The sequence below is a fragment of the Rhinoderma darwinii genome, chromosome 4 (assembly GCF_050947455.1).
Source record: "Rhinoderma darwinii isolate aRhiDar2 chromosome 4, aRhiDar2.hap1, whole genome shotgun sequence".
NCBI classification, from domain to species: Eukaryota; Metazoa; Chordata; class Amphibia; order Anura; family Rhinodermatidae; genus Rhinoderma; species Rhinoderma darwinii.
The window spans coordinates 248,189,395-248,211,794 of NC_134690.1; the positions used below are offsets into that span (position 1 = coordinate 248,189,395).

At 43.2% G+C, this 22,400-nt stretch overlaps 1 protein-coding gene across 1 annotated transcript in view; it reads left to right on the plus strand.

Moving 5' to 3' along the window:
- LAMA2 (laminin subunit alpha 2) overlaps positions 1–22,400 on the plus strand; it is an 852,154-nt gene that overhangs the window by 818,170 nt on the left and 11,584 nt on the right. The window contains exons 55-58 of the mRNA XM_075863715.1: positions 2,374–2,519; positions 10,281–10,457; positions 11,070–11,238; positions 13,399–13,458. Of these exons, the coding sequence (XP_075719830.1) occupies positions 2,374–2,519; positions 10,281–10,457; positions 11,070–11,238; positions 13,399–13,458 (552 nt within the window). The remainder of the gene's footprint in view (positions 1–2,373; positions 2,520–10,280; positions 10,458–11,069; positions 11,239–13,398; positions 13,459–22,400) is intronic.

The window sequence follows — 22,400 nt, forward strand, 5'->3', positions numbered from 1 at the left end:
ACAGTCCGCTGCGGAAATCCGCAGCGTACACGTTTCTCCATTGCTTTCCACAGCTTTTTAGTGAGGTTCGTTTCCACGTTGCGAAAAACTCTGCTGCGGACCATAGGTTGCGGTGCGGAATTTGGTGTCCGCAGCATACACTGGTTGTTGCGGACGTGTAGCGGACTTGTTGCGGACTCATTGCGGAATTTCTCCATTGACTTCAATGGAGAGTCAAAATTCCGCAATGAAGTCCGCAGGTGTTATGTGTGTTGCGTAGCGTATTTGTTTTACGAACATGACATTTCTTCATTCTGGCTGGACCCATGTATTTCTAGGTCTACAGCCAGACTGAAGCCCCATGCACACTAATCACGGGCCGTTATTACGGCACGGGCAGTCCCATAGAAGTCAATGGGGCTCCCGTAATTACGGGTGACTACGTGTGTGCACCCGTAATTACGGGAGCGTTACTAGGCGACATCAGTAAACCCTGGACGGTGACTTCCGATCACAATATACATCAACCTGTAAAAAAAATAGAAGTTCATACTTACTGAGAACTCCCTGCTTCTTCCTCCAGTCCGGCCTCCCGGGATGACGTTTCAGTCCAAGTGACGGCTGCAGCCAATCACAGACTGCAGCGGTCACATGGACTACCGCGTCATCCTGGGAGGTCGGGCTGGATGTCAAGAGAGGGACGCGTCACCAAGGCAATGGCCCGGTAAGTATGAATTTCTTTTACTTTTACTAGGGAAAGGGCTGTCCCTTCTCTCTATCCAGCACTGATAGAGAGAAGGGAAGTACTTTCACCTCAATACGCAACGGCTAGTCCGCATCAATTTAATGCCCATTTTAGGCAGACGCAGATTATATGCGGCATTGATGCGGACAGTGTAGGAAGAAATACGCCACGTCTGGTCATGCCCTTATACTCCATAAACAACTGCACTACTTTGTCAAGACTTGTGGTAATACAGCTACAACACCTGGAACCTGCATGGTTCTACAGAATTAAAGCACTGAGACTCTCACTGATCGCTAAATCGAAGCGGCAGAAGTGCTCTGTGAATGCTGTGCCGCTTAGTTTCTGATCATCTTTCCTCGGAGTGTTGTACGGGCTCAATAGAAAGTCTATGAGTCCGTACACTGCTTGCTCAGCTTTCGAAGGAAAGCCGATCAGAAATGAAGCAGCACAGCGATCACCTGAACAATTCTGTGACTATGACACGTCAAACATATTTAATAAATTTAGTTACCCTTTAAATTTAGCTCACATGGGGCTTAGGCTTCGTTCACATCTGCATCAGGGCTCCGTTCAGGTGTTCCGTCTGAGCTTTCCGTCAGAACGGAGCCCTGACTGAAACAAACAGAAACCATAGTTTTCCGTTTGCATCACTATTGATTTCAATGGTGACGGATACAGTGCAAATGGTTTCCGTTTGTCTCCATTGTGCAAGGCTTCTGTCGCTTTGACGGAATGAATAGCGTAGTCAAAACGACGGAACCCTTGCAAAACAGAGACAAATGGAAACCATTTGCACCTGATCCGTCACTATTGAAATCAATGGGGATGCAAACGGAAATCAGTTTCCGTTTGTTTCAGTCAGGGCACCGTTCTGACGAAAAGCACCAACGGAACATCAAAGCAGAGCCCTGATGGAGATGTGAACGAAGACTTAGATGGCACAATCCTCTCTGATCTTTCCCTTCACGGGTCCTTAAGCTGAATGTGCACCTTATAACTCCATGTTGTTTTTAAGTCCAAAATTCTGTGCTATTTTTTTATATATCGTTATCTGATACAGATATCAGAATTTCAGATCCCCTGCGAAAAGCTAATTAAAATATAACATCCTGGCTGCCTGCTTGAACCTGTTAGTATTTAAATAAAAATCCTTTCCAAGGGTGGACAGTCACTTTTAGCCATAATGTGCATCTGATTTCATGTGTTATTGAAATTGAATGCCCATTTAAGCTATTTTATATTACAGTTTCTTAGTAAAAATAGTGGCTTAAAAAGGGTTGTCCGCTTTCAACACTTCCTACCCTGATAATAAGCTGATCACAAAGTGTCCCCCTACTGGGTCACCTAGCGATCAGCTGTGATCTGTGGGGAAACTTGGCAGTAAGTATTCAAATTAAGTACAGTGCCACCACAGGGGAAATTAAGCATTATCCATTCATATTAATGAATATCTGTTTAATGTAGGACAGGTCCTCCAGAGCGTAAGACACTTTTTGCAATTGCTCTCCACTCTGGCCAAGAGATGACGTTCTGGAATAGGGGACCCCTACTCTATTAATTCCTTAATAGGATCTATGAAAATGGGATTACTAGACTAGGCAGGCCCTTTAATTTAAACTATTCCCTATTTAATATTTATTTTTCAGGCTTTTTATGCAGTCCTATTAAGAAAAGGGAGATTGGAAGTTTCTGTCCCAGGACCTAAAGAGATACATCGAATAACCATTAGACCCGAGAAAGGAGAATTTCATGATGGCAAAGAACATTCCATCCGAATAGAAAGATCAAGAAAGTAAGTACTAGTAAAATGATATCCTAAAGCTACTGCCAGTATTGGGATTAGTCTCACTGATATATGATGTAATATTCCCTTGAACTGTATAATTTTATTCAATTCTCTGTGAAAGCTAGACAGAACATAAGGATTATAGCCCAAGGGCGTTGACATTGACCCATGATTAATGGTATAGAAGGAAAAGGGAAATGGGAGGAAACCTCCAGCTCACCGATCTGACACTCCTGTGTTTAGTAATCGCCCGGGTCAGCCGCGACGGCACACGGCAGCAATAGCAGGAAAAAACAGAGATGATCCAGCGATAATGATATCAAAAATGGGAAAAAACTTGGTTTCCACTTTATTGAAATACAAGCTATTGGAGCTTGAAATAGAACATCAGGAGGAAAAAACAAGGTGGTGATGCGGCAATAGATTAGCCTACGCGTTTCAAGCACTTAGGCTGTGCTCTTAGTCATGGCTGTATCGAGACAGCCATGACTAAGAGCACAGCCTAAGTGCTTGAAACGCGTAGGCTAATCTATTGCCGCATCACCACCTTGTTTTTTCCTCCTGATGTTCTATTTCAAGCTCCAATAGCTTGTATTTCAATAAAGTGGAAACCAAGTTTTTTCCCATTTTTGATATCATTATCGCTGGATCATCTCTGTTTTTTCCTGCTATTGACCCATGATGTTATCCAAATATTAAGGAGTTTTATTTTCCCCCTTCAAAATATGGTACTCAGCAATATTTGACATTGTATTGGTGTTTACTAGCACTGCCAGTTTTTATGGAGAAAAGTACTGTGTAATGAATGGGACCTATGAATAACATCCCTTAGTATGATCTTCATATACTAATAACTTAGATTCAAGCACATGATGGAAATTACTTTCTCATTCACCATTCCATTTCACCTTCACATCGTAGCTAATAAAAAGATAAAAACTGCACCTGAAGAGTTTATACACCGAAAAATTGCATCACCTTTTACTAAGGTTTCAGGACTCATTGCATGTATCTGCCACATGTCTCTTCTCCAGTCATCACTTGTTCTCTTAAGCTGGCCTATACAATGGGTAATTGGCAGCCATAATATGGGGTATTATGGATACAAGTGATGAGGAGGAGGAGGGATAGTTAGAACTCCACTGCAACCACTCATCTGAGCGAGAAGCATTAGATTGAATTAGATCTGTCAAGTTATCTATGCTGCCCTATCTGAGGGCATTATAAGATAATCATCCTGTATGGGTGAGAAAGCTGAACTCACTGGCTCGGGAAGGATGAATCTGGCTTTTACAATAAAATGCTTTTCTTTTAAACTTAATTATCCTGAGCTCAGCATCCCAAGCTATATTTTATTCTTCCTCTAGTTACAGCAGTAAAAAATTACCTTGCAGGTGTCTTTGAGTCCAACATATATCTTAGATCATTGGCAAATCAGATCTCATAGAACATCAAAAACAGATATATGTCACGGTATCACTTGTGATACAAAATTACTACATTGTTTCCCTATGGGAAAAAAGTTGTGACCCTCTAAAATAATCTCACTACATTTTTATAAATACATTATACATTCGCATACATTTTTACATCTTAGTTTGATCTCTTTTCTTTGTTATAGTTGTTTAGAGACCAGGGCTGGACCTACACCACATAGGGGCCTCCCACACCTTCCCTTCTACACTCCAGATAGCTGTTTCAATACCCTCCCAATGGCCTTTTGGTGATCCTATCCAGCTGACACGAGGTGAAAAGTTGTCTCTCTCTTTTGAAGTCCAAGGAAGTCGCTGGCTCAGCTATTTCCATACTTTACATAAACTTCAGTTGAGGGCCACATTCATGCTGCAATAGGGAGAAACGTGGTGTCCAGGTACCAGTTGTGCGACAGGGCCCACCAACAAATGTTTTGCCCAGGGGCTTCCATCAACCATAATCCGACCCTGGTCACTGTCTTTTGTTAAACGTTTTTTCTCATCTTGGACATTTATGGCATATCCACAAGATATGCCATAAATGTCAAATAGATGCAGGTCCCACCTCTGGTACCCGCACCTATTTCTCGAACAGGGCCCCCTTACCTCCTTTTCCCATGTCCCGCATTCACTGCTCTTTGGCCACAGGATTATGAGGGGTCCAGGAGTACGGAAACAGCCGAGCTCGCTGAGCTACTCTGTTTTTGTTACTCCCTTAGAAGTAAATGGAAAAAGGAAAAAGCGTAGAACAGCGAGCCGGAGAACAGCGACAGTTGGAGAAGGTAGGATGGGTGATATGGGGTCCTCATTCTAGAGATAGGTGCAGGCTTCAGAGGTTGGACCCGCATCTATCAGACATTTATGGCATATCCCGTGGATATGCCATAAATGTCAGAGATGAGAATACCTCTTTAAGGTCCTTTTACATGGGCAGATTTCTTGCCCCTAACAAATACTGATTACTATATAGCAAGTAGATCGGCGCTCGTTTATCTCAATTTACATTCAGCAATCATCTGCATTGTATGTGACCGAACGATCGTTTGATGATCGCTGGGCATGTTTATATGGGGCGATGACTGGGAACGTGCATTCGAAATTGCGTTCTTTGCCCGATCTTCGCTGTTGTAAAATTGCCTATAGTCTACATAGTCTGAAACGTTTATTACACTTTTAATTTCCCCAAATGATCTCCTCCATTTTTTTTGTAATTCTCGCGTACAATGGTCGCAACATTGGTCCCAACATTACAGATCAACTCTACAACTGGAAAGGTCACCTGCACCTTTCACTTTTTTCCTTTATACTACCTGAGCCAAAATAGAGTCAATGTACACAAATTAAAATTGACTCTTTAATCAAACACATAGGCACAAATTAAATTCATGAGAGTAGCAAGGTAGAAAGCAGCATCAATACTTGTCTGTCATTTCATTCTATGTAACAGTCACTAAAATATAACTTTTACTAACACTAAGTTACTACTTAAACCAAAATAAATAAATATTCAAATAAATATAAGGCCATTTACTTATGTGTAGATCTCATTTAATAATATCATAATAGAGGCCATATAAGTGTTTTTCCTATAGCTCTCCCTATAAAATAAGTCTGCTATGTTCTTTCCAATTGGCTAATACTATGCTTTCAAAACTCAATAAGAATAACAGATCTATCAACAGCATCATGCTTATAGTTTCCAGGTAGAAACAGGATATTTTCTGTCCAATAGGAATAGGAATTAAAATTATTCTTATACAGTACTCAAATGGATATTATCATTGATATATCTGTCAATTGCCTAATACCTCTTTTCAAAGCAGGCAATGTGGTGACCTCTGCCATGTAATTCTTACATGAACATTTTCTGTGCACTAGTTTTTATAAATCTCTTCTCTTTTATCTCAAGAACATTAGAGATTCCTAAAAGCAATAACCCAAAAAATATAAACGAGCCTATTTATTTTGCAATTTTCTGGACAGATTGTGGTTTTGCCGCTGGAAATAAAATCTAGCAGAAATAGTAATGTGTTTATTTCCTTTTAGTTGACATGTTCGCTTCATCGTGTGATACGTTTGTGTGTGATCTTGTTTTGTTATGCTCTGTACTGTTGGTAATTCATTGCCCATGATTTATTTATTTATTTGTACAGCATGTCAGTATATAGAAATAAATCTTTGTTTTATATGTTGTTTTTCCCAGCATCTTTTGTTTTATGTTTTAATGTCTGGAACGTAGTTAGAGTATGTGTGAATGTTATCTTTTCTTTTTTTCCTTTTAATTCTATGTACTGTGAAGTCATACAAAGTCCAGTAAATGTTAACCATGCAAGGCTGTTTACACAGTACAGACATTCAAAATATATATATGTTTATTTTTAAAGAGGAGCTGCCAGCTCACTTGACATGTCGGTTTTAGTAAACACTTGCAATTTTGAAGCATCTTTTCTTGTGTTGTTCCTCTGTTATTCCTCCTGGAAATTTATGAGTAAATAGGCAACTGTGTGTTACCACTTTGGCCTATCACTCTCAGGATCGGTGGAACCCCCAGAGGTCGGGACCCCACCCATCACAAAATGATGGCATATTCTAGAGACATGCCACCACTTTATGAGATAGGAATCCCCCATTAAACTAACACATTCTGGCTTACCCAAGTTTGACAGCACTACTCTTCCCCTTTTACTAATTTGTTTCAATTTACTGTAGTTTAAGTTACTGGATTTATACCTAAGCTACTCAATGTATGAGATGTTGTCTCCTTTTACACCCTGCTGAGTATTTTATTTTTTATGTTCCCTTTCTGGACTGTGCCGCACTCACTTATCTTTCCAGAATTGCTTTGTTATACTGTTAAAAGCTTAATAAAAATAAAGTCTCTAAACTGTAAACCTTGGAACATATTCATTGAACAGTTTATGTTGAAATCTAAGAAAACATAGGTTAAAATATATCTGGCAGTGCAGCTCCATTGTTGCTTTCATATTTTAAAGATATGGAAAAGCCGTGTGTACAAAGCCAATATGGAATCCAACAGAAAAATCCCCCGTATGTCTACATATAAAATTAGAGGCAAATGGAAGTACACTAGAGGCCCATGCACCTTTATGGCAGCCCTTTTACGGCTCTGTACAAAAAAAGGACCATGAGGGTATGTTCACACGTAGAGGAAATGTGACAGATTTTCCGTCTGGATTTGCAGGCGAAATTGATAGCGTATTACAGTAAGAGCAAAGTGGATGAGATCCTAACAAGTCTTATCCACATGCTGTGGACAATTTCCATTAGGAAATTGACCTGCTCTACGGATTTCACTCCTTTCAATGAGAGGGCTGAAATCGATAACAAATTACGCAGCAAAATATGCATGTATAAGACAACATGTGAACACAGCCTTGACTTGGGTGATGGGAAGGGTTGACCGAGAGCAAATAAGCTGTTTTTTTCTATTAGACAGTTTTGATAAATGAGGCCCATTATGCCAACATCCCCACAATGAACTCACCTTTATTTTACAAAGTCTGAACGGGTTTACTTAAGACATCAGTATTTTATTTTTTGTGTACTTGTACTCATTAAAAAAAAAAAAAAACATCACCTGTTTGTTGTACCATGAAATTGCTGGAAACAGGCAGACTAAATTGCAATGATTATACTCCCACTCCTTGTAAAAGTTGCTGGGATAACTCTTTTGTCATGCATTCTAAAAAAAATACAAAACTCTAATATCCACATCTTCTATCAAAATGTAAACACTTATTTTCTAATATGAGCAGCAACTAGAGTTTGGATGAAAAGTGTATTCCGCCCTTGCTTGTCTAAACTATGATTTTAATAGCATAGGGGGCAGCGCATTCATTACCCTGACATGAACAATGCTTTTTGTATTGCACTCTAAAGATACCTGTAAACTGATTCATTTTACATCCTGCTCAATTATTTCCTGCTTCTTAAATTGTGAATATTTAACAGCGTGTTTATTTGTCATTTAATTTAAATGGAAGTGTCTCACTCTTAAAAATAATCTAATAATCTGGCTATAATCCAGGAAAAGGTGTCTTCAAATTGCCAGGCATTGTCCGGCTCCCATTTTGGGAGAGCTTTTAACAATGTAACTGGTAGAAGCTATAGGACACCAAATGGCTAAGAATGATGAAAGTCAAGAGGGAAGCCCCTGTGATAAATGACTTTTCAGTTGACAGATTCACACGGCGTGTATTTGACGTGGTTTTTTTGGCGCATTTTACGTGACAAAAACCGCATCAAAAAACGCTTGATTATGCTTTTAATTTACAGAATTGGTAAAACGCGTTGTTAGTACATACAACGCGCTTTTTTATCCACGCATTTTTAAAAAAACGTGTTGTGTAAATAAAGAAGTGTCGAGTCAATTCCTTTGCATGTAAAATGGGCCAAATGTTCCCATAGTCAATGGGAGTCCTAATTATGTGTCAAAAAGCGCACACAAAATGCGTAAAAAAAACCACAAAAATAGCATCAATGGGAAAGCGAGCCGTTAGTTTTTTACACAAGCGTTTTTAAAAACGTGTTGTGTAAAAAAGAAATGTTGGATCATTTCTTTGATGCATAAAATGCACCAAATCTTCCCAGAGGCAGTGGGAGTACTAACTATGCGCCCAAAAACTTGCGAAAAGCACAAACAAAACTGCAAAAAGCACCCCGCAAATAAAAAGGATATGGCAGTTGTCTGTTTGACGATGTCCATTACTAAGGCGGAGCTTAATGTTAGCCAGTAAAAAGGCTAATACTAACCCCCATTATTACCCCGATACCCACCGCCACCAGGGGTACCGGGAAGAGTCGGGTGTGATCCAGTACCAGACCATCTGTAGTGATGGCCGGTCACTGGGACGGCCGCAGGCTGGTATCATTACGCTGAGAAAGGGCCAAAAACCGTGACTTTTCCCACCTTGGTAATGCTAGGCTGCTGCTGCTGTGTTGTATCTGGCTGATTATAAAAAATCGGGGGAACCCGCATCATTTTTTAATTATTTTGTTTTTAAAAAACGACACGGGGTCCCCCCCATTTTCATAACCAGCCACATACAACATAGCAGCAGCAGCCTAGCATTACCAGGGTGGGAAGGCCCACGGTTTTGTGGCCCTTTCTCAGCCTAATAATACCAGCCTGCGGCCGCCCCACTGACCGGCCATCACTACAGATGATTGGGTACTGGATCACACCCGGCCCTTCCTGTTACCCCTGGTGGCGGTGGGTACCGGGGTAATAATGGGGGTTAGTGCTAGCTTTTTACTGGCTAATACCATGCCCCGCCTTAGTAATGGGCGCTGTCAAACAGACAATTGTCATTACTAAGGCGCTAATAAAGTATTAAAAACAGAGACGTAAGAAAATGTTTTTATTGAAATAAAAACTCCCCCCACACAATACTCGCTAACCATTTTATTTAAAAAGAAAACAAAAAAACGTAGATCATCGCAGTGGTCCACTGAATCTACAATGTAGTCCAATATGTCCAGCGGACCTGCAAAACAAAAAAAAATAAAGTTACTAATATGAAAAATATAAAGACTTATACTCACCTACAGAGACTTCTGTCTTCTCCCCACAATAAATACTAGAGGTCCCCACAAGCACCCTGCATGTACCCCCCACACACAAACATGCCCACGCAAACCATCACACAACCCCCTCACAAGTACCCTGCACAAAACCCCCCCCTCAGACACCCCCCAACAGCACCCTGCATGCACGAAAAAGACGCAATGATTGGGAGACGTTCATTATGTCCTATGCACTGTAGCTGCTGTATTCCATCGTGTATGTGTCATTAAGAGACACATACACAGATTAAATAATACATGGCAGCCCCCGGTAAATTAAGAAAGTGTTAATAAAAAAAACATTGTGAAAAAATAAATAAAGTCAATATAATATTTTATTAAATAAAAACATAAATTTATAAAAAAAATAATAATGACACCTTTCCTTTAAGGCGTTAAAAGTCAAGTTAAAGATCGCCACATCTGTACATAAAGTGGAATCTGGAAGATTTGTGCAATCTTCCTACAATCAAAATCTTTTTCAGAAATAGAAAAAAGTAAATTACACAGATGCACAAAAGCTGAATTTGTGATTTGAGGCTAAGTTGTGTTAAGATATTGTTGTAGTCGTAGCTGCAGACCGATTAACACATTATGATGCCATCAACATTGATTTGTGCTTAATGACAAACTCAGCCCTGCTACATCTGCATTTCTTTGACACTGTAATTCACTTGACTAACTACGTTTACGCTCTTATATTTTTCAGCATATTTACAGTACAAGTCGATGAGGATAGAACCCAGACACTGAAACTGCCAGCAAGTCATTCCATAAGTGTGAAAAAGCTCTTTGTTGGTGGAATCCCATCTGATGTTCAATTTGCCATGTACAAGAACATACCGCCATTTGAAGGATGCATTTGGGACCTATTGATCAATGCAGTGTAAGCTTTACAATACACACATTTTGTACTGGCTATACACTTTAGATAGCGTGAGATACCATAAGTTAAAGGTGGAATTAGGGACCCATTATTTACAAATATTCTGCTATAATATATACCTATCAATCACCTTTGTCTTTAAAGTGAATCTCCACCTTTTAACACCATGTCATTTTAGGTCCAAAATCCTGTGCTTATAAATCACCTAATATGTCTTTATAGTGGTCGGAGCTCTGTTATTTTAATACAGAGCTCCAAATCCCTTGTACAGCTATAGAATTAAAACATAACATGCCTGCAGCCACCACTAGAGGGAGCGTAGAAGCGTAGTGCATACTTTGTAATGATTGATTCCAATGTACAGATGTAGCCATCTTTATCTTGACTCTTAATGCATTAAATACACATTAATAAGAAACGTTAACTTGATTTTTTCAATGGCTTTTTAATGTATTTTGTAATGTGATATCACACTGCAGCAAGTTATCAGAGTTCAGATAAACTTGGCTACATCCGTATAACAGTATGCAGTTAATATAGCTCATGATTTTGAATTGATTAAGATAAAAAGAACAAAAATGTAGCTGTTTGTATCAATTTCTTCCCTATTAGGCCAATAGACTTTGCACAACCTGTATCATTTGAGAATGCAGATATTGGACAGTGCCTTACACGGGATGAAGGAGGTGTAGACCAAAATGGAGCACAAGAGTCAGTCCTTTCTGGTGCTACCAAGTCACCACAGGTTATTCTCGGTCCTCAATCTCCTGTCCCACCAACTGTAAGTACTCAATTACAGTAGATTTGAAGCATATAATTCAGTTTTGAGAAACAGATATGGATTAACATTACTGGAGCCTATACAATCATCCTATCCACTAGCGATCTATAAGAGAGCAGCACATAGTGGTAGTGCCTAATCCCATGCCCCAGGTCGAATATCCTTACAATGTTCCAAAACACTTTTTTACCTGTAACCACGTATAGACACAGCTTGTAAATGTTGGTAAGTAAATGGCAAATGTTTAGGTTGAAAGACCTTCCACTCCAATTTCTTACTATATGGTTCCTGTGATACAAAAATCTTCAGATTCTACCAGCCTGCTTTCACCAGGTCAGAATGGCCATAATGTTTGCATGTAGTGCTGTCATATACATCTGTAATCCCTAAAAAGTGATCTTATGTTCTCTGATGGTTCTGCTAAACATGATTATAAAAAAGGAATTATACAGATATAGCAAACTTTACCTTGACATTTAACACATTACATATCATGGTGCAGCAAACTTTAACTTGACACTTAACACATCACATGCTATTGAAAAGGTCAAATTAAAGTTTTGTTAAAGGTTTGTTAAAGTTTATCAGAGGCTAAAAGCTCAAGGGGTTGGGTGTAAAATATTCTGCTACAGTCACTACGCAACTTTCCTTCATGGTCATCGGCAGCCCGTCCGTAACTTTCAGCTGCATTAATGTCCCTCTTAGTGCCCTCTACATAGTAATAGTTCCACCTTGTGCCCCACACAGTACTATTTCCTCCTTTTGTTCCCCACAAAGTAATAGTGACCCCCACATAGTAATAATACCCCCTTTGTGCCCCAAAAGTAATAATGCCCCTTTGTGCCCCCAAAGAAACAAATCTCCTTTGTGCCCCCCTGCAAGCTAATCCTGCCACCCAGCATGGAACCCCTCAGTATAGACCCCTAGATCAGATCCCAGTTCAGACATTGAAAAAAAATTCCCCACAGGCTACAAAAGGTCTCTGCCACGGCGCAAAGAAGGTACTGATGCTGAGCAGAGACCTTGCCTGATTTAAAAGCCTGTGGGGATCTGGACGAGCCCCCTGCTGGCCCCGTTCTGCTTTCCCCCCACACACTAGTTACGCATCTGTGCATCATGGTATGTAACGCGCTAAATGTCAATTCAAAGTTTGCTACATCTGCATATAGTTCTTAACAAAATATTTATATTTTGCTTCTATCCATTTGTTTTACTATTGGTTACTTTTTACAGGTTACTGGATTTGAATTAGATCTGAGGACTGAGTTGTATCAGCAAATTATCCTCAGTAGACTACACATGTAAAGCATATTGTATGTGCTACAATGTAACAAGGGCCTGCATTTATATTACCTGCCTTGTGTAAGCAGTGTCAGACTGGGGCTCACCAGAGGAAATCACACGTCCACTGTTAACTGCATCATGAAATTTGCAGGGCATATCCATGAGGTCAAATAGGATCTTGTAAATCAATCCATAAGAAATAGTGGCAAATATTTGGCTCTAAAGTCAGCTTACAATGGGGTTGACTACTACTGGACCTATTGTGTTTGGGCATGGGCCCACCACAGGAAACTCAAGTACTCTGGTAGGCCAGTCTGACCTTATGTGTAAGAACAAGCTGTATATGTTACTTATTTGCATGATGTTATATGAAATGAGTGCAATTCATATAAACTGCAATAAATACTCTTGGAAGTATATGCGTTCACACATTAATTAATATGTGTTTCTAAATTTATTAATTCAATATTTGAATTATTTCTGTATTTTATCATGTGATTTTACCAACTTTTTAGAAATTGAACAAACACTACGACAGCAATTCACCCACAATAGATATAATATATGATTCTCCTATAATAAATGTTGTTTCCGTACCATTGCTGACCTTCCATTGCATCCAAAATTATTACATAACGTGCATTCATTTATATTCTGCTAAATATTAGTACTATATCCCTTTTCCATAATATAAAACAAAATATCACCAAAGTAGCTGTATATGAATAATGAATATATACAATGTGAACGCATTATATTGACAAAAAAAAAATGCTATTAATGTGTTTGTATGTAAGTGCTAGACTTGTATTGAATTTGCTTCACACAGTATGGCGACTCTAACAACTGCTTTGCCTCTTATTTGCTGCACCACAGGAGCCTGACACCACCGAAGTGAAGAGCGCCAATATCACAGATGAGCGTGATTCTACAACGGTATCCATTCCATCTCACCTGTTTAACGTGGTTCTTTATCATTTCTCTGTATTATCTTTTCAGTGACACAAACCTAATCATTTCTATTTCCTTCTTTTTTTATTCCTGTGTACTGTGAGCGGAATGAAGGATATGACAGGACTACCTCAGCTTACAATTATTCTCTTCCAGGGCCTCCTGTAGCAGGAGAAATGGAAATATGTCCTAGTGTGCCAGTCAACAAAATGGCTCTGCCAATCTACGCAATCCTAATGGGCACACTTAGGATGGTTTAAAATAATCAACAATGGTGTCTTTTTCACTATAGCCTGGGTCAGGGGCACACATTCCCTCCTAACAGCCTTCTGCTTGTTTTTGCATAATTTACTTTCCCATTCTCTCGCCTTGATAAAAACCAGAAATTAAAATAAGGCGACCAGGATCTGAACACACCTTTTAAATGTCAATATCCACCATTAAACACTTTTAAAAAAAACATTTATTATTATTATTATTATTATTATTTTATTTAAATATTTTTTTTAATTCTGCGCTGATTCATTTTTAAATATTTCCCTATGCATTCCTATGAGATGCTCAATTTGAGTCTCATAGGAATGTATAGTGAAATTGACTTCCAGTCCACACAGCAGACGCTGTAGGAATCAGGCACACATTGCGGTCACGTGACATAACGGTGGCCCGGGAATCGAGCATATAGTTTGGAACCAAAGTGCCTGGTAAGAGGATGACCTGCCCTACCTTTTACCAAGTGCACTTTCCAAACGAGGGCCATGATAAAAAAAAATCACTGGAGTGTTCCTTTAAAACCTCTTAACGACCAGGCCATTTTGTGCGTTAATGACCAAGGATTATTTTTTGTTTTTTCACTGTTGCATTCCAAGAGTCGTAACTTTTTTTTTATTCCGTCGACATACCCGTATAAGGGCTTGTTTTTTGCGGGACAAGTTGTATTTTTCAATTGCATCATTTTTGGGTGCATATAATATATCGATTAACTTTTATTAACTTTATTTTAGGAAAGAATTTAAAATAAACGGCAATTCCAGCATTGTTTTTCATGTTACAAATTTACGCCGTTCACTATGCGGCATAAATAACATGTTACCTTTATTCTATGGGTCAGCACGATTATGGGGATACCAAATATGTAAAGGTTTTATGTTTTCCTACGTTTGCAGAACAAAAACCCTTTTTTTTTTTTTTTTTTTTAAACTTAACGGATTTTTCGGACTATAAGACTCAGTTTTTAGCAAGAATAAATCTTGCAAAAAAGTCCCTGCGTCTTATAGTCCGCAGTCAAGGGACCCATCGTCGCCCGCTCCAGACACTGCAGATGTCAGTTTCTGACACACTGCACTAACGGCCAGAAACAGAAATTTCGCTGTTACTGGCAGTTTAAAGGGCTTGTGCCATAAAACACATATCCCCTATCCACAGGATGGGGGATACATGTGCGATCGATAAGGAGAACGGGGACCGAAAGTTACCAAGAGCGCTGCATTAGAAGCTGTGACCTCCGCATTCTGTGTCCGGCAGCTTCATAGAGATCAATGGTATTCTTCTCCGCATGCGCGAGCGGCTCTCCTTTGATTTCTGTCTGTGGATTAGATAAACCGGACACAAAATCCGGAAGTCCAGGCATCTCATGTAGAGCTTTGGGTGGCTTTCAGTCCCCTGTTCTCCTTATATCTGGGGGTCCCAGCAGTCGGACCCCCAGCGATCTCACATGTAGCCCCTATACTGTGGATAGGGGCTACATGTGTTTTATGGCAAACCCCTTTAACTAGTTAAATGCCGCGGTCAATAGCAACTGCGGCATTTATAGGGGTTTTTCTATGAAGGACATTTATGATATATCCCCAGGATATGTCATAAATGTCAGATAGATTCGGGTCCCACCTCTGAGACCCGCACCTATCTTTAGAACGGGGCCCCCTAAACCCTGTTCTAGCTTTTTGTGCTCTCCCGGCCACTTGATTACATGTGGAGTTACTGAAATGGCGTAACTCGCTGAGCTACGCTGTTTCCCTAACTCCCATAGAACTGAACAGTAGTTACGGAAACAGCATAGCTCGCATTCTACTCTGCTTCCGTAACTGCCATTCACTATTATGGGACTTAGGGAAACATTGTAGCTCAACAAGTTACTCTGTTTACGTAACTTCACATGTAACCAAGTGGCTGCTGGTTCAAGTCTCCTAGGGGAACTAATAAAATGTGTAAAAAAATAAATGTTAGATACATTTTCAGGAGCGTAAAAAAAAAATCATTTTTCCCCAAGCACAATGTAAAAAATAAAATTATTTGGTATCGCTGCGTCCGTAAAGGTCCGATCTATTACAATATACCATTATTTAACTCGCATGGTGAGTTTAAGGGTATGTTCACACGGCAGCGTCCGTAACGGCTCAAATTACGGGGATGTTTTCAGGAGAAAACATCCCCGTAATTTCAGCCGTAACGGCATGTGCAGGCGCTTGAATGCCGCGTCCATTACGGACGTAATTGGCGCTGCTTTTCATTGGAGTCAATGAATAACGGCTCCAATTACGCCCCAAGAAGTGACAGGTCACCAAATAAAATGTTCTTCCTCCCACCTTCTTGGTAGCCAGAATCTCCTTTACCTCGAAAGTCCCAGATGGGCCGCCAGGAACCACTGTGGGACTAGGAGTCCTGGAGTAGCGGTTCAGGACCACCGGTTTTAGCAGGGAGACGTGAAAGGAGTTAGGGATCCTGAGAGTGGGGGGGAGCTGCAGCTTGTAGGATACCGGGTTAATTTGTAGCAGGACTTCAAAGGGACCAAGGAACCTCGGGGCAAATTTGCATGACGGCACCTTCAGCCGGATATTCCTAGAAGACAGCCAGACTTTAGTCCCTGGAAGGAACTGCGGAGGAACCCGTCTTCTTGTATCTGCCTTTCTCTTCATGCGGTCCACCGCCAAGAGGATAGAAGATCGGGTCTGTTGCCATATCTGTAGAAAGTCCCTGAAGGTGGAGTCGGCTGCAGGCACCTGGGACATTGTAGAAACAGGAAGAGGTATACGAGGATGTTGGCCGTAGACGATGAAAAATGGACTGGATGTGGTCGACTCACTGGTGTGGTTGTTATAGGAGAACTCTGCCCACGGAAGCAACTGCACCCAATCATCATGGCGCCTGGACACAAAGTGACGTAGGTAGTTCTCCATAATCTGGTTAACTCTCTCGACTTGCCCGTTGGACTGGGGATGATAGGCCGAAGAGAAGTCCAATTTCACACCAAGGAGCCCGCAGAGTGCTCTCCAAAACTTCGAGGTGAACTGGACACCTCTGTCCGAGACAATATGCAGGGGCAATCCGTGCAGACGGAAGATGTGCTGTATGAAGAGGTCAGCCAACCGCGTAGCAGACGGCAGAGCGTTCAACGGGATGTAGTGAGCCATCTTGGAAAATCGATCCACCACCACCCAGATCACACTGCAACTCGCAGAAGGAGGAAGATCCGTGACGAAGTCCATAGCGACATGTTGCCACGGGGCAACGGGCACAGGCAGTGGTTGGAGCAGGCCCGCAGGTCTGGAGTGAGCAACTTTATTTGCTGCACAGACTGTGCAAGAGGAGACAAAGTCCATGACATCTTTGGGCAGCGTGGGCCACCAGAACTGACGGGTGATTAAATATTGGGTCTTACGAGCACCCGCGTGACCTGCCAGCTTAGAGCTGTGACCCCAGCGAAGAATTCTTCCTCGGTCAACCAGACGCACAAAAGTCCTACCCGGAGGAATGTCTCTGACTTGCAGGGGATTCACAGAGAAGATACAGGATGGGTCAATGATATTCTGCGGAGATTCCATGGCATCCTCGGTTTCGAAAGATCTAGACAAGACATCGGCCCTCACATTCTTGTTGGCGGGACGGTAGTGGAGTTCGAACCGGAACCGAGCAAAGAACAACGACCACCTGGCTTGACGAGGATTCAACCGCTGGGCCGTCTGTATGTAGGTCAAATTCTTGTGATCCGTGAAGATCAGGATAGGGTGAACCGCGCCTTCCAGTAGGTGTCTCCACTCCTGCAGAGCCAGTTTGATGGCCAGTAACTCCCGGTCCCCAATCGAGTAGTTACGCTCTGCGGGAGAAAACAGCTTGGAATAGTAACCGCATACCACGGCCTTGCCTTTCGGTCTTTTCTGGAACAACAGTGCACCAGCACCCACCGAGGAGGCGTCCACCTCTAACGAAAACTGTAAGGACACGTCCGGATGGTGCAGAATGGAGGCAGATGTGAAGGCTTTCTTTAAGGATTCAAATGCGGCTTCAGCCTCCGGGGTCCACAACTTGGCATTCATACCTTTCTTAGTGAGGGTGGAGATAGGTGCTGTCAAAGATGAGAAGTTGGGGATGAAGAGTCGGTAGAAGTTGGCGAATCCTAGAAAGCGTTGGATGGCCCTTAAGCCCTGGGGGCGTGGCCACTCCAGGACGGCCTTTACCTTCTGGGGATCCATCTTGAGACCCTGATCTGAGATAATATAGCCCAGGAAGGATAGAGACTTCTTCTCGAACACATACTTCTCCAATTTGGCGTAAAGTTGATTCTCTCTTAGACGGAGCAACACCTGGCGGACATGACTTTGATGAGTTACTGGGTCTGGGGAAAAAATCAGAATGTCATCGAGATACACCACAACACAAACATACAAGAGATCACGAAAAATGTTATTGACAAATTCTTGGAATACTGCGGGAGCGTTACACAGGCCGAAGGGCATGACTAAGTATTCGTAATGCCCATCACGAGTATTAAAGGCAGTCTTCCACTCGTCACCTCGACGAATCCGGATCAGATTATAGGCCCCCCGCAGGTCCAGTTTAGAAAAAAAATGTGCCCCCCGTATGCGATCAAACAGTTCAGAAATTAAAGGCAGAGGATACCTGTTCTTCACCGTGTTCTGGTTTAGACCTCGGTAGTCGATGCAAGGTCGTAATGATCCATCTTTCTTTTTAACAAAGAAGAACCCTGCTCCGGCCGGGGATGAAGATTTACGAATGAAACCCCTCTCCAGGTTCTCCTTGATGTAAGCCGACATGGACTGGGTCTCTGGCAAGGAGAGAGGATACACTCTACCACGAGGAGGAGACGATTCCGGAACCAGGTCGATTGGGCAGTCATATGCCCGGTGTGGCGGCAAGGTCTCGGCCTCCTTTTTATTGAAGACATCGCCGAACATAGAGAAACAGAGGGGCAAACCTGCCAACGACTGAAGAGAAGCGGGCTGTGGCGACTGGATGTGACTCAGACAGCGGTCAAGACACTTCGGGCCCCACTGGAGAACCTCTCCAGAGTTCCAATACAGGACGGGGGCGTGCAGACGAAGCCAAGGCAACCCCAGCAGCATGGGGTTGACGGCCTTGGACAGGACGAACAGAGAGATGATCTCAGCATGAAGGCTCCCACTTGGAGTTTCAACGGCTTGGTTACGGACAAAACCGGGTCTGGTAATGGCAGTCCATCCACCGATGCAACGATCAACGGCCTTTCAAGCGGGATAGTGGGCAACTGTAGGAGATCCACAAGATCCTGGCAGATGAAGTTGGCTGCAGAGCCTGAGTCCAGATATGCGGAGACCTGATGAGACCTCTCACCAGCAATAATGGTTACCGGGATAAATAGTTTGGAGGAGAGTTCTTGCTTCAATGTGTTGATGCCCAGGGTTGTCTCTCCAACCAAGCCTAGGCGCTGGGGTTTTTTGGCTTGTGAGGACACAGACGCACGACGTGGCCAGCGAGGCCGCAATATAAGCACAGTCCAGAGGTGCGCCTGCGCTGTTTCTCCTGGACCGATAATTTTACTCGGTCAACTTGCATCGGAACCTCAGGCAAAGCGATAGAAGCAGGTAAGAGGGGTTGCTGAAAGTTGGGCGCCAGTCTAGGACGCCGGCGCTCCTGACGAACCTCATGGGATCTCTCCCTCAGCCTTATGTCAACCCGAGTGGCAAGCAGAATCAAGTCGTCCAACGCGAGAGGCAGGTCTCGAGCAGCCAGTACGTCCTTGATCTCGGGCGACAAGCCATGCCAATAGGATGCCACAAATGCCTCATTGTTCCAGGATAGCTCTCCTGCCAGAGTCCGGAACTGAATAGTATACTAGCCCACGGAGTTGTCCTCTTGGCGAAGGTTGAAGATGGTGGTGGCGGCTGATGAGACTCGTCCTGGTTCCTCAAAAACGGTTCGGAATATTCGTGCGAACTCCTGGAAGTCTCGGGTCCCTGACGTTCCCAGATAGGGTTAGCCCATGCCAGGGCCTTGCCGGTCAGGAGGGAGATGATAAATGCGATCTTGGCTCCATCTGACGGAAATGCCCTAGAGTGCAGGGTAAACTGAATGTGGCATTGGTTCAGGAACCCCCGACAAGCACTGGCGTCTCCATCGAACCGAGAGGGCAATGGCAGCGAGAACCGAGGGTCCGTACAGGAACTGCCAGGAGGAGCAACAGGAGGGTCGGCTTGAGGAACTTGCACCGAAGCAGGAATGGAGGCAACTAGCGTCCCTAGCTGCTGCGCCATAGAGTCCACGGCCACGAGGAGCTGGTCCTGCCTAGCTCGGAGATCCAGCAGATCCGCCTGCATGGCTTGGGAGGGTGACAAGTCCTTGAATTGGCCAGCGGGGTCCATGGCCAGAGCGTACTGTCACGATGCGGGGTGTGGACCCACTGGGCCGTACCGCGTAGTGGGGATGGCAGCTGGCCAAACCGGAAGGTACACAGTTCAATGGTTCAGCGAGAGTACCTGAGGCAATCGTAGGCAGTGGCGAGACGGACACGTCCAGAACCAGGCGGTGGGAAGTCGTTCTGTGAGGCGTAGCAGGGTAGCGTAGACTAGCACAGCACGGTAGGTGGCACAGCACGGCAATAGCACTAGGTAGCACGGAAACAGGATATGGGATACGGAATACAGGAGCAAGGTACACTGGGAGGCTGGAAGACACTGGGAGGCCATAAGCAAGATGAACAACGGGAAAACTAACAACGCTCTGGCAAAGGGCAAGAGGGCAGAACCCTTTTTATAGCCCAGGGCATCCTGGGCCAGATTGCAGTTTTTTGCAAAACGCGCGCACTGGCCCTTTAAGGCCGTGCACGCGCGGGCGCGCGCACCCGCCGGAGACACTCGGAACCCGGAAGAGAGTGCCGGCGCCTGACTGGGGGACAACGCTGCAGGCAGGTAAGCTGTCCATGGCCACGGCCGTCGGGGTTAACGACCGATCGACGGGCCGTGGCCATAGACGTTACAACTACTTTTTGGGGAAAAAAATAGATTTTATTTTATTTTAACTGCAAGGTTTTGTTTTTATCATAAACTTTATTTAACTGTCTTACTTCTTTTTTTTTGTTGTCCCTCCAGGGGGCTTCACCATGCATTATTGCCTGTCGGTGTAAAACTGACAGCCTCTGGCATGGGCTAATAGGCGGATACTGAAGGCAGACCTGGGGGCCTTTATTAGGCCCCTGGCTGCCATAGAAACCCAACGGCGCAACACAATTTCTTTGCGGGGGCGCCGATGGGGTGACAGAGGAAGCTCCCTCCCTCTGTCAAACACCTTAGAAGCTGCTATTGCCTTTGACAGCGACATCTGATGGGTTTAACTACCGGAATCGGAGCGCACTTCGATTCCGGCAGTTGTGGCAGGAGCCAGGCTGTGTATAACAGCCGTGCTCCTGCCGCTGATCGCGTGGGTACGCTGGTAGTACCCACCCGATCAGATATATCCGTCATCAGCAGGTGTTAGTTCCCGCTATGCTCAATGCTTCGCTCCCCACCCCCTGGATCTTCTTAGGCTCCCACATCAGGCCAATGGCGCTTACAGGGTCCTGATGCCAAGCAGCATCAGGACGTTATATGCAACGCTGGCACACATCACACAATGTCCAGCATCAGAATGTTTTGTGCTGATGCTGCCCTGTGCCAGGACCTTGTATGATGTCGGAGTCTGAAAAGATCCGGGGAGGAGAAGCTGAGCGGTGAGGTGAGTAAACGTTCTTTTTTCTTTTCATTTCTTTTCATTTATTTTATTTTACCCTGTTACGCCCCTAGAAATAGTGAAGTCTACGCTACCTACGTGGATGGCCATGCCCCCTTTTGCTAAGAATCGCCTACTTTGTAGAAAAGGGGGGGTCAGGTCAAGGCAGCACATATTTAGCAAACGTGTGGCACAATAGGCGCATGTCTGCTCGAATACCTCCTCTTTGACGCTGCACGCAGCACGTACCGCCAGAGAAGAGCAAATCAGCAAAGGGAGCAGAGCGGCCTGTGATTTGAAAGATGAGGCTGAGCTGCAGGCCCCCCCCATAATTTTTTTCAATTATTTTTCATAACCAGCCAGATACAATAAAGCAGCTGCAGCCTAGCATTATCAGGATGGGAAGGGCCACTGGTTGTGTCCCTTCTCGGCCTAATAATACCAGCCTGTGGCCACCCCAGTGCCCGACCATCACTTCAGATGGTTGGATACTGGATCGTACCCTGCTCTTCCCGGTACCCCTGGTGGCAATGGGTACCAGGGTAATAATGAGGGGGGGTTAGTGTTAGCCTTTTTACTGACTAACAATAAGCCCCAACTGTAGTTATGGAACACTGTCAATCAGACAGTGATCAATACTAAAGCGATAATAAAGTGTTAAAAAACACAGAGACATAAGAAAACATTTTTAATTGAAATAAAAACTCCCTCATGCAAACCTCTTTGACCATTTTATTTAAAAAAACAAAACGTAGATCGTCGAAATAGTCCAACGAATCTACGACTTAGTCCAAACGGTCCAGCGGAACCTACAAAAAAAAGAAAACTTAGCAGTATGACATTTTTTACATACTTTAAAAAGTTTTGTTTCAATTTGCAAGTGTCAATGATCCATTACAGGTTGGCTTCTTGTAATTCTTGATTGTAATGATTTTTTTGCAGATTGGGAG